Below are 13,081 nucleotides of genomic sequence, written 5' to 3'. Positions count from 1 at the left end.
CTACTACTACTACAAGAACTACAAGAATAAGAAAAGACAAATAAAGATGTCACTACTGTTGGTAATTCTGTGACAGTGGAGTTGGTTTCTTCATCGGTTGATAATAATAAAATTACATTAGATTTAACTAGTAGATACACACATACACACACGCATGCACACACGCACACACACACACACACACACACACACACACACACACACACACACACACTCACTTGTATGGGTAATTAAGAACCGGCTAACTTACCTGAAGTACATGTTTCTGGAGGGGGAAGCCAGAGAACCCGGAGAGAACCCCCCCAGACACAAGGAGAACATTCAAACTCCACACAGAGCAGGACTCGAACCCAGAACCACCTTGCTGTACAGCGACAGCGCCACCCACTGGCCACCGTCATGCTATATGTTTACTATGATCTTGGTAAATCAGTGTTCACGATAGAGCTGAATTCAAATGAACAAACACAGCTGTAGACGTTCAGTCCACACAATCATCAGACTTTCGTCAGGAGGTGATTGTTTGAAAGGAGCGTATTGCATGTTTTTAACCATAAAGCACTACTTAATGATTTATTTATCTCATTATTATGGGATGGCGTCATGGCAGTGATGGTCAGAGTAGCACTGATGTGTTGTGTGTTTGTGTGTGTTGTAATAATGGTATTTCATTATAAATCATCCTGAAGTGGAACACCAACACTTCCTGTTCAGACCAAAGTTCTGTGAACAGGAAGTGTTGAACTTGCAGCTGCTCCATCAGGTGTCCAGTGAAACCAGTTTGTTCCAGTGCATCTATTCTAGACAGAGGATTAGTGTGTTTCCAGCTTGTTGCTGATCCTCTGTTTTCACTATTCACTAGTCAGTGTCAAACACAAGGAACCGTTACGTGTTGAAACTTAAATTCTAAACCTACCAATGACTTGAAACCCTGAGTCACAAGTAACACCTTCAGCCACGCTGAGTCAGCCTCAGATCAACCAGTTCCAGTTTCTTCAAATGTCATATCAGTGTTGAACGTGTGCTGATGTTCACGTGTGTCACCAGTCTGAAGGGGAAACACACCAACAGGCTGTCCCTGAGGTTTGTGGACCCGGACCTGGAGACCCGCTACTCAGTGGAGAAGGAGAAGCAGAGCGGGGCAGCCTTCTGCTGCTCCTGTGTGGTCCTGATCTTCACCACGGCCACAGAGGCCCTCATAGACCCCTGGTCAGTGTGTGTGTGTGTGTGTGTGTGTGTGTGTGCACCTCCTTTCTGTATGGTTGTCTACATGCAGTTATTCCTGACTCAGCTGTTTGTGATTTTGACCAGCACTACTTTTTCTGTGTTCTTGGGCTGCGGCTCAGGCTGATGGCGAACTACATCACCTTTGCGGTGGGGGAGGTCCTGCTGCTCATCCTGATGGTCTGTTCTCTGGCTGCCATCTTCCCCAGGGTGAGTTACACACCAGGGTGAGTTACACACCAGGGTGAGTTACACACCAGGGTGAGTTACACACCAGGGTGAGTTACACACCAGGGTGAGTTACACACCCCTGACTATGAAATGTTTTGTCGATCATTTGCGTTACCATGAACCGGTGTCAGTGTGGCCCCTGGTGGTCTTGTTACCATGAACCGGTGTCAGTGAGGTCCCTGGTGGTCTCGTTACCATGAACCGGTGTCAGTGAGGCCCCTGGTGGTCTCGTTACCATGAACCGGTGTCAGTGAGGCCCCTGGTGGTCTCGTTACCATGAACCGGTGTCAGTGAGGCCCCTGGTGGTCTCGTTACCATGAACCGGTGTCAGTGAGGCCCCTGGTGGTCTCGTTACCATGAACCGGTGTCAGTGAGGCCCCTGGTGGTCTCGTTACCATGAATCGGTGTCAGTGAGGCCCCTGGTGGTCTCGTTACCATGAACCGGTGTCAGTGAGGCCCCTGGTGGTCTCGTTACCATGAACCGGTGTCAGTGAGGCCCCTGGTGGTCTCGTTACCATGAACCGGTGTCAGTGAGGCCCCTGGTGGTCTCGTTACCATGAACCGGTGTCAGTGAGGCCCCTGGTGGTCTCTCCTCCAGTCTGTAGTGAACGCTCTGTCAGGTCAGGTGTTGCCAACAGAGAGGAGATAACCAGCTAACTTGTTCTCTTGTGTCCTTCACATGAACAGTTGTAAACGTATCCGTATGTAGAGAAAAACATGACCACGTTTGTAACAAAGTGTAGCAGTTTATTGTTACTTCTGGGGATTTTCAACAAAATGTTTCCTAAAAAAAGTATTGGCATGAATATTTAGGGTTTTTTTTAATCAATCATTGTATCTGGATTTCAACTTCTGATCATATTTGTCAGTAATTCATTTTGTACTGTCTGTGTCTGGTTGTCAGTTTCAGCTGTCTGGTTTATGGGCCCCCCAGCATAAAGAAGTAACAGCATGGCACACGTGTTGTCCCTCGTGTCCCACTGACATTTCATTACAAACCTTCATTACAAACCTTCATTACATTAAAACCTTAAAACCTTAAAAAATTAAAACCTTCATTACATTACATTCATTACATTACATTACATTTCATTACAAACCTAGTGTTAAAATACCAAATAAACGTTCACCTCTCTGTACACCCATGGGGGTGTTGATCAGATAACAGTTTGTGGTGAAAGTACTGGACGCTGTCCCCCCTGTTTACAGCAGAGAAGGTTTCTCTATATAAAAACTCTATGCGCCCCTGTTCAAATGCCAGATTTTCATGATGTAAAGAATGACATCAAGACATATATTTCCACAAATTTTTCTAACTTTATTGCGACCTTTAACCTGTACAATATAACTGAAAACAAACAAAATCCTTGGTAGGTGAAGTAAAATAAACAACTGAGATTATGTGGTTGTATAAGTGTGTTCACCCTGTCGTAACTGGGGATGTGGCTGTGTTCAGATTGGACCAGTAACATTCAAACTCATGTTTGACTGGTGTCAGCACTCACCTCTCACCAACGAAGGTTCCTCTGATCAGCCCTAAATAAAGTTCAGCTGTTTGTAGCCACATGTTCCAGAACAAACCAGGTTCCACAGAGAGCTTCCAAAGTGTCAGATGGGTCTTATTAGATAGATAGATAGATAGATAGATAGATAGATAGATAGATAGATAGATAGATAGATAGATAGATAGATAGATAGATATCTATCTATCTAACAGACACATGTAGCACTAACAGGACGCATACTAAACTAAAATATAAACAGTATAAAATAGAATAAAAAGTGAAGGTGAAAATAGCAGGAGGTCCACATGGTGGGTAAGCCTGCTCTGTGGATGAGTCTGTTCAGACGGTCCATATCTCTTTTCCTGGCCCCCCCACCCCAACACACAATGGCGTATGACAGCACACTGGAGACTACGGACTGATAGAACATGAGAAGGAGCTTAGGACAGATGTTGAAGGAGGCCAGCCTCCTCAGGAAGTACATCCTGCTCTGCCCCTTCTTGTACACACAGTCCCAGTTGAGTGACCAGTCCAGTCTGTTGTCTAGCTGCAGTCCCAGGTACTTATAGTTACCTACCACCCCCACCTCACTGCCCTCCATGATCATTGGCTGTGGAGAGGGAGGTGCCCAACGGAAATCCAGCACCATATCCTTGGTCTTGGAGACGTTGAGCTGGAGCTGGTTCTGTTGGCACCACTCCATGAAGTCAGCCACCAATGCCCTGTACCCCCCCTCATCACCCTCCCGGATACATGCCACTATCGCGGTGTCATCGGAGTACTTCTGTATGTGGCATGTATCCGAGTTGTGCTTGAAGTCCGATGTGTAGAGGGTGAAGAGAATGGGGGATAGAACGGTCCCCTGTGGTGCCCCCGTGCTGCTGGTCACCATAGAAGACAAACAGTCCCCCATACGGACGTACTGGGGTCTGTCCGTTAGGTAGTCCGTGATCCAGCTCACGTGGTAGGGGTCCACAGCCATGGAGGTCAGTTTGTCCTGTAGGAGCCGGGGCTGGATGGTGTCGAAGGTGCTCGGAAAGTCAAATAAGAGCACCCTGACGGCACAGCCCCCGGCGTCCAGGTAGGAGAGCACACGGTGGAGGAGGTACAAGACAGCGTCATTCATCCCAACCTGGGCCTGATAGGCGAACTGGAGAGGGTCCATCGCACCCTGCACCTGTGGACGCATGAGCTCCAGGACCAGTCACTCTAGGGTCTTCATACTATTCAAAGACATCAATCAGGGGAAGGTTCCAAAAGAATTTCCAAAGAATTAAATATACCATGGAACACGGTGAAGACCATCATCATCAAGTGGAGAAAGTATGGCACAACAGTGACATTACCACCAACAGGACGTCCATCCAAAATTGATGACGACAAGAAGAAACTAGTCAGAGAGGCTGTCAAGAGGCCAACAGCCACTCTGAAGGAGTTACAGAAATATCTGGCGAGTACTGGCTGTATATTACATGTGACAACAATCTCCCGTGTTCTTCATATGTCTGGGCTATGGGGTAGGAGAGCAAGATGGAAGCCTTATTTAACAAAGAAAAATGTCAGAGCCCGGCTGGATTTTACTAGAAGACATCTCCAGTCTCCCAAACACTTGTGTGAAAATGTGTTATGGTCTGATGAAACCAAGGTTGAACTTTTTGGACATCATTCCGAAAGGTGTGTTTGGCGCAAAATAACAGCACATCACCAACAAAACACCATACCTCCATTGAAGCATGGTGGTGGCAGCATCAGGCTTTGGGGCTGTTTTTCTTCTGGAACTGGGGCCTCAGAGTGGAAGGAATTATGAACAGTTCCTAATACCAGTCAGTGTTGGCACGAAACCTTCAGACCCCTGTTAGAAAGCTGAAGAAGAAGAAGAATTTCATGTTTCAGCACGACAATGACCCAAAGCACACATCCAAATCCACAGAAGAATGGCTTCACCGGAACAAGATTAAAGGTTTGGAATGGCCCAGCCAGAGTCCAGACCTGAATCCCATCCAACATCTCTGGGGTGATCTGAAAAGGGCTGTGCAGAGGAGATGCCCTCACAATCTGAAAGATTTGGAGCAGCTTTGCAAAGAAGAGTGGGCAAATATTTGTACCTCAAGATGTGCCACGCTGATAGACTCCTACCAAAAAAGACTGAGTGCTGTAATAAAAGCCAAAGGTGCTGCAACAAAGTGTTAGTTTGAGGGTGTGTATATTCATGCAACCAGGTTGTTTGAAGTTTTTTATTTTATATTTTTTCTTAAAGGTTTCAGTTTGTTTTTCAGTTGCCTTGTACAACTTAAAGGTCACATTAAAGATGGAAAAAGTTGTGAAATCATTTGTCTTGATTTCGTTTTTTTACATCACGAAAACCTGGCATTTGAACAGGGGTGTGTAGACTTATATCCACTGTATTTACGTTTCATACTTGACACGCTGTTGACCACAGGGTAACTACCCCTGTGTCTGTCACTGTTTCTGTCTGTCTGCTTGTACCTGGTTCTCTTGACTGCGGTGCAATCTGCTAACAAAGTGGTTGCACAATGTGTGATTGAAAATTGGATCTTTGTGTGTCAGTGTTTGGCACGGACCAGTATTTTCATTCAGTCTTGTCATGGAAAGTCAAAAGTATTGATAGCAGTGGACAGGCCGTTATTGACGGCAGCACTCAGCGGGGGTCAGTCAGGAACACACTCTGGTAGTCACGTGGAATGGAAATGTCGTCAGGCTCAGGGCCCCTCAGTGTCCCTTCAAATATCACTATGTAACACCCCTGCAGTTCATTTCCAATGACCCCACAGTCCAGTCCCACAGATTATTTCTTTGTTTCTTTAACGTTACTTTTCAAATGTCAGTGGGGTTCTTGTATACTTCATGTCACCTGCGGCCTAATATGAGTTCATTAGGACATTTCATATGTTTGTTCACCCTCAGAGATGTAAAACTGCCATCATAACTACAACCAACAGATCAGTGATCATCATTAGTGTGAACCAGGATTTCACTAATGGTGGTTTTCTTCATGAACTACAGCGATCCCTCGTTCCTCGTGGTTAATGTGCTCTAGAAACCACACGTGATTAACGAAATTCTGCGATATAGCGACAAACTATTTTATTATTTATGGTAATTTAAATGTTTCTGAACCCCCCCCCCCATACTGATATTAAACCACCTTCTATCTGTATTACCTTTAAAACACTCTGATAGACTGTTTAAAACACTTTTGTGTCTCACGGAAGTCCAAGACTCACGGAACGTAGCGCACTTCAGGATGCTGCCAGCCAATAGGATGCGAGTACGGTATCACATGACTGCCTACTGAAAATCATTCTGGATCAGAGGGTCATCCATCCATCCATCCATTTTCAGATTTTTTAATTTCCCTGTCATTAATTAACTTCTCCACCCAACCGGTCGAGGCGGATGGCCGCCAAAAGAGTCTGGGTCCTGCCCGGAGTTTCTTCCTCAATGAGGGAGTTTTTCCCACCACTGTCTCTGATGCTCTGAAGGGTTCAGTTGGGTTTCTCTGTCTGTTAAAGCGCTTTGAAATGTCTGTTGCCATAATTAAGCGCTATATAAATAAAACTTGATTGATTGATTGATTAACTTCTCCATATTTTTAGAGCTAGCTTAAACATCCACCAGGTTTCCATTGAAATGCAGAGTTTCTCCTTTCTTCCAAACCAAAGACGTCGGAGTCGTGCTGTTACCGTCCTGATTGAGTTGTATTTTTGTCAGGTCTTTCCCAAAAAGCTTGTGTCTTTCTCCACCTGGATCGACCACACCCGCTGGGCTCGTAACACGTGGGCCATGGCCGCCATCTTCATCCTCACCATGGCGGACGTGATGGACATGGTGAGTCTCTGAGCCGCCTTTGGCCCCAGACCGAAGTCGTGTGAGTATTTGTGTTTGTTCTAGTGGAGTCTGTATGGAAAAGCAGAAGTTCACCCAGGTTCCTACCCAGCTCCAGGCATACCTGCCCCCCACAAACACACACACCTAGAACAATGGACTGGAGAGCCTTTAGCTGTGTGTTGCTGCTAGCGCTAGCTGTTGGTACAGATAATTATAATAATGCTTCTGGTTGTTTCTTGTCTAGCTGAGCTGCTTGCCTGGAGTCCCAGACTTGAACAGCGCTACGACGGCCCTCCCCTCCTCATCCTCCTCCTTGTCTGGTCCTGATGGTTGCCTGGACAACCCCAAATATTACAGCTACATTGCTGTGTTGGCGCTGATGGCCACCACCATGCTGGTTCAGGTCAGTCACATGGTGAAGCTCACCCTGATGCTGCTGATCACGGGGGCCACCGGCGTGGTGAACATCTACAGCTGGAGGGACATCTTCGACCGCTACGACACCACCCGCTTCCAGGACTACAGGTCAGCCACAGAGAGCGCCGTGTCATCAGCGTGACATACAACACCCCAGCCCCTGTATGTACATTCATTTACTGCCCCCCCATGAGCAAAGTGAGGAGCAGCATGTCATTGTTGTGGGTACACGTTAGACTGAGTCCTGTCTGGTTGTGTTTAGAGAACTCTAGAGTTCTTCACACGGAGCGACCAGGTCTGAAGCGTTTCTCGTGTAGTTTGTGTAACCGGAGCTGGGGGGGGGGGGTGTTTCACTCCGATGAGGATTTCCAGGTCATAACTCAAAGACAGTTCAGTATTTATTCTGTAAAAAAAAATCCTCTTTATGAGTCTTATGTCCTTGAAAGGTATAAACTCTTCTTTTAATCCTATATTTTTTAATGTTTTTGCTGACATGTAATTACCAACAATGACGAAGGATGAATCATTTGCTGGTCGTCTTTGTGAAAAACAAAACACCCCCCTGGCAGTGGACCCAGCTTGGTTCATGTTGGTTATAGTAGGTGGTGGGTGATGGCCCAAATGGTTCCAGTAGTTCTGTAATGATACCAGCAGGTGTGGTGGAGTCTTACTGGTTCCAGAGAAACAGACTGGTTTCTATTACCAACAATGAACTGAATGAATTTAATGACCTTCTCCTTCACAGGTCGTACCTGGTGCCCTCCAAGGTCACGATGACAGTGATGATCTTTATAATGATGGTCAGCTTCTATTATTTTTCCAGACATGTGAGTTCACCTCTATCACTACATCATTAAGCTATTTGTTGAATGCTTTCAAAGGGCTAAAACTTTGAGAAAATATTTTTCATAATGTGAATTTAAACCAAAATCTAAAATGTAATTGTGTTTTTGACTGTTTTAGATCACATCCACCATCATCTAACATTAACCCCTAACTTTAAACCTAAACCCTAACCCAACCCTAATCCTTACTTAATAACAAGTTCACTGCGTTCCGTCTCTGAATGCAGTGAACTCCCAGATGCTGTCGGCCAATAGAATGCGTGTACGGTGTCACGTGACTACCTATTAAAAATCGGCGATGAGGTGAAGCCGTGCATCTTGAAGCGTGAATACGTGAGGTGTTTACAGGTAGTTGGACATCTGGCAGCTGAAGGACATGAATTAAAAAAAGCAGAATACGGGAGCTTTAAATGTAGCCGCAAGAGGACACAAGCCAGTGTCTTATTGTGCCGGTCCCAAGCCCGGATAAATACAGAGGGTTGCGTCAGGAAGGGCATCCGGCGTAAAACTTTTGCCAAATCAAATATGCGAATCAAACCTATGACTTCCATACCGGATCGGTCGAGGCCCGGGTTAACAACGACCGCCATCTGCGCTGTTGACCTACAGGGCGCCGGTGGAAATTGGATTACTGTTGGTCGAAGAAGGAGAGGAGGAAAGTGCGTTCGCTCGAAGAAAGAGAAGAGGAACACCAAGAGTATAGGACTGAGAGTAGGGACGTTGAATGTTGGAACTATGACAGGAAAAGGTAGAGAGTTGGTTGACATGATGCAGAGAAGGAAGGTAGACATACTGTGTGTCCAGGAGACCAGGTGGAAAGGTAGCAAGGCTAGAAGTTTAGGAGCAGGGTTCAAGTTGTTCTATCATGGTGTAGATGGGAAGAGAAATGGAGTAGGAGTTATCTTGAAGGAGGAGTTTGTTAGGAATGTCCTGGAGGTAAAAAGAGTGTCGGATAGAGTGATGAGTCTGAAGCTAGAAATAGAAGGTGTGATGTTCAATGTTGTCAGTGGGTATGCTCCATAGGTAGGATGTGAGCTGGAGGAGAAGGAGAAATTCTGGCTGGACTTTGATGAAGTGATGCAGAACATGCCTAGAAGTGAGAGAGTTGTCATTGGAGCAGACTTCAATGGACATGTTGGTGCAGGAAACAGAGGTGATGAGGAGGTGATGGGCAGGTTTGGTATCCAGGAGAGGAACGCAGAAGGACAGATGGTAGTTGACTTTGAAAAAAGGATGGAAATGGCTGTAGTGAATACTTTCTTCCAGAAGAGGCAGGAACATAGAGTGACCTATAAGAGTGGAGGTAGGAGCACACAGGTAGACTACATTTGGTGTAGACGGTGTAACCTGAAAGAGATCAGCGACTGCAAAGTAGTGGTAGGTGAGAGTGTAGCCAAACAGCATAGGATGGTGGTGTGTAGGATGACTCTGGTGGTGAGGAAGATCAAGAGGGCAAAGGCAGAGCAGAAGATGACATGGTGGAAGCTGAAAAAGGAAGAGTGTTGCATGACTTTTAGGAAGGAGTTAAGACAGGCTCTGGGTGGTCAGGAGGTGCTTCCAGATGACTGGACAACTACAGCTAATGTGATCAGGGAGACAGGTAGGAGAGTACTTGGTGTGTCATCTGGAAGGAAAGTAGATAAGGAGACTTGGTGGTGGAATGAGGAGGTACAGGAGTGTATACAGAGAAAGAGGTTAGCCAAGAGGAAGTGGGACACTGAGAGGACTGAGGAGAGTAGACAGGAGTACAGGGAGATGCAGCGTAAGGTGAAGGTAGAGGTAGCAAAGGCCAAACAAGAAGCTTATGATGACTTGTATGCTAGGTTGGACAGTAAGGAGGGAGAGACTGATCTATACCGGTTGGCAAACAGAGAGACAGAGATGGGAAGGACGTGCAGCAGGTTAGGGTGATTAAGGATAGGGATGGAAGTCTATTGACAGGTGCCAGTAGTGTGATGGGAAGATGGAAAGAGTACTTTGAAGAGTTGATGAACGTGGAAAATGAGAGAGAACAAAGACTAGAAGAGGTGACTGTTGTGGACCAGGAAGTAGAAAAGATTAGTCAGGATGAAGTGAGGAGGGCACTGAAGAGGATGAAGAGTGTAAAGGCAGTCGGTCCTGATGATATACCTGTAAGGTATGGAAGTGTCTAGGAGAGGTGGCAGTAGAGTTTCTGACTGGGTTGTTCAACAGGATCTTAGATAGTGAGAAGATGCCTGAGGAATGGAGGAGAAGTGTGCTGGTGCCCATTTTTAAGAACAAGGGAGATGTGCAGAGTTGTGGCAACTACAGAGGAATAAAGCTGATGAGCCATACAATGAAGTTATGGGAGAGAGTAGTGGAAGCTAGACTAAGGGCAGAAGTGAACATTTGTGAGCAGCAGTATGGTTTCATGCCAAAACAGAGTACTACAGATGTAGTATTTGCTTTGAGGATGTTGATAGAGAAGTACAGAGAAGGCCAGAGGGAGCTGCATTGTGTTTTTGTAGATCTGGAGAAAGCTGATGACAGGGTGTCCAGAGAGGAACTGTGGTATTGTATGAGGAAGTCTGGAGTGGCAGAGAAGTATGTTAGAGCGGTGCAGGACATGTATGAGGACTGTAAGACAGTGGTGAGGTGTGCTGTAGGTGTGACAGAGGAGTTCAAGGTGGAGGTGGGACTGCATCAGGGACCAGCTCTGAGCCCCTTCTTGTTGCTATGGTGATGGACAGGCTGACAGACGAGGTTAGACAGGAATCTCCATGGACTATGATGTTTGCAGATGACATTGTGATCTGTAGTGAGAGCAGGGAACAGGTGGAGGAGAAGCTAGAGAGGTGGAGGTTTGTCCTGGAAAGGAGAGGAATGAAGGTTAGCCGCAGTAAGACAGAGTACATGTGTGTGAATGAGAGGGACCCAAGTGGAAGAGTGAGGTTACAGGGAGAAGAGATCAGGAAGGTGGAGGATTTGAAGTACTTAGGGTCAACAGTCCAGAGCAATGGAGAGTGTGGAAAAGAGGTGAAGAAGCGTGTCCAGGCAGGATGGAATGGGTGGAGGAAAGTGTCAGGTGTGATGTGTGATAGAAGAGTTTCAGCTAAAATGAAAGGAAAGGTGTACAAAACTGTGGTGAGACCAGCGATGTTGTTTGGTCTAGAGACAGTGTCCCTGAGGAAAAGACAGGAGACAGAGCTGGAGGTAGCAGAGATGAAGATGCTGAGGTTCTCTCTGGGAGTGACCAGGATGGATAGGATCAGGAATGAGTACATCAGAGGGACAGCACATGTTAGAGGTTCTGGAGATAAAGTCAGAGAGGCCAGACTGAGATGGTTTGGACATGTCCAGAGGAGAGATAGTGAATATATTGGTAGAAGGATGCTGAGTTCTGAACTGCCAGGCAGGAGGCCTAGAGGAAGACCAAAGAGGAGGTTTATGGATGTAATGAGGGAAGACATGAAGGTAGTTGGTGTGAGAGAAGAGGATTCAAAGGACAGGGCTAGATGGAGGAAATTGATTCGCTGTGGAGACCCCTGAAGGGAAAAGCCGAAAGGAAAAGAAGAAGAATACGGGAGCTTTAAATGTTAATGTCGTCAAAGGAAACGCGTGAACACAACATTCAGTTTCTCAATGACGGCTTTTATTATTAAAGACAAAGAAAACCTAAACCTACGTGACCCTGTGTGAAGAAGTGACGCCCCCCCCCCGAAACCAAATAACTGACTGCCCCCCTCAGCAGCAACAACTGCCATTACTCGAATGTCGTACATCCCACTCCTCTTTACTGTAATACTGTTAAAAGTATTGCATGGCGAGAATCATTTGTAGTTTTCCTCTGGTGAATTGTCTTCACGTGTTGTTTTAGTGAGAACCAGCTGCTCTGAAACAGCCTCACACGTCAGGAGAACCAGGCAGGGCTCACCTGGACGTGGGCGGGTCCAAGCGCCATCCCAGATTACGTTGTGTAGTGAAGCATCCATTCTCACACCTGCTGATGTCATCATACAGTGTTTAGGACATCACAATGATTTTATACAAATTTGATCAATAGGAGTTCATCAGTACTTGTAATATGACAGAAACAGGTGTTCATAGTTTTCCAGTAGTTACATGGACTCACTCTGGTCTACTGGTCAGACTCTAATCAGTTGTTGTTGGCTGGAGGTGGAGAAGCTGGCCCGCACCCTGTTCCTGTGGAAGATCGACGTCCACGAACAGAAGGAGAAGGTGTACGAGATGAGGCGCTGGAACGAGGCTCTGGTGACCAACATGCTGCCTGAACACGTCGCCCGACACTTTCTGGGCTCCAAAAAGAGGGACGAGGTAACTTCCTAAACACATCGGTCCGTTCTCGTTTGAAAGAACGTTGGTTCATATTATTGAGTTTCAGGTAGGTGACGATGTCTTCCCTGACGTATTCTTGTCTTCTAAAACGTGATCGTAGTATTTGTAACAGCGGGGTTGTTGTCTATGAACCTCGTCCCGTTGCTGTGACCTGTTGCAGGAGTTGTACAGCCAGTCCTACGATGAGATCGGGGTCATGTTCGCCTCAATCCCCAACTTCTCTGACTTCTACACGGAGGAGAGCATCAACAACGGAGGGATCGAATGCTTACGCTTCCTCAATGAGATCATCTCAGACTTTGACAGTGTAAGCCACACCCTCACCCCTGGCTGTAGGGTCGGACCCAGAGGTCACCGGTCCCTGACCTGGGGTCAGCTGTGCATTAGGTTCACAATGTGTTGAGTCGTAGCTATTCTGTCGTGTTCTTTAAACACAGATTTAATTGAAACCTCAGTCCAGAGCTTCAGTTTGGTTTGTGCTCCCAAACGGTAACGCTGCACCACAGTTTCCTGTTTTCCTGTTAAAGGCCTGCAGATTTGTAAAGATATTAAATATCAGATCATTTTAAATCCAATCCAGGTCAAACAACAGCCCTAAAAAAGATCAAATATTTCAATATTGAAAAATATTCACACGGAAGTTCTGCCTCCTGAAGAGCCTCGTCACTCACTCTTTTTGTTAGCTTTAGCTGC

At 46.2% G+C, this 13,081-nt stretch overlaps 1 protein-coding gene across 4 annotated transcripts in view; it reads left to right on the top strand.

Moving 5' to 3' along the window:
• adcy3a (adenylate cyclase 3a) overlaps positions 1 to 13,081 on the top strand; it is a 48,420-nt gene that overhangs the window by 26,368 nt on the left and 8,971 nt on the right. For all 4 annotated transcript variants that reach the window (XM_068323345.1, XM_068323344.1, XM_068323341.1 and 1 more), the window contains exons 11-17: positions 1,048 to 1,209; positions 1,347 to 1,434; positions 6,693 to 6,809; positions 7,054 to 7,334; positions 7,972 to 8,053; positions 12,209 to 12,367; positions 12,549 to 12,695. In XM_068323345.1, coding sequence (XP_068179446.1) covers positions 1,048 to 1,209; positions 1,347 to 1,434; positions 6,693 to 6,809; positions 7,054 to 7,334; positions 7,972 to 8,053; positions 12,209 to 12,367; positions 12,549 to 12,695 — 1,036 coding nt within the window. The remainder of the gene's footprint in view (positions 1 to 1,047; positions 1,210 to 1,346; positions 1,435 to 6,692; positions 6,810 to 7,053; positions 7,335 to 7,971; positions 8,054 to 12,208; positions 12,368 to 12,548; positions 12,696 to 13,081) is intronic.

Source organism: Antennarius striatus, chromosome 9 (assembly GCF_040054535.1).
Source record: "Antennarius striatus isolate MH-2024 chromosome 9, ASM4005453v1, whole genome shotgun sequence".
Classification (NCBI taxonomy): Eukaryota; Metazoa; Chordata; class Actinopteri; order Lophiiformes; family Antennariidae; genus Antennarius; species Antennarius striatus.
This window is presented reverse-complemented; position numbering and strand designations above follow the sequence as displayed.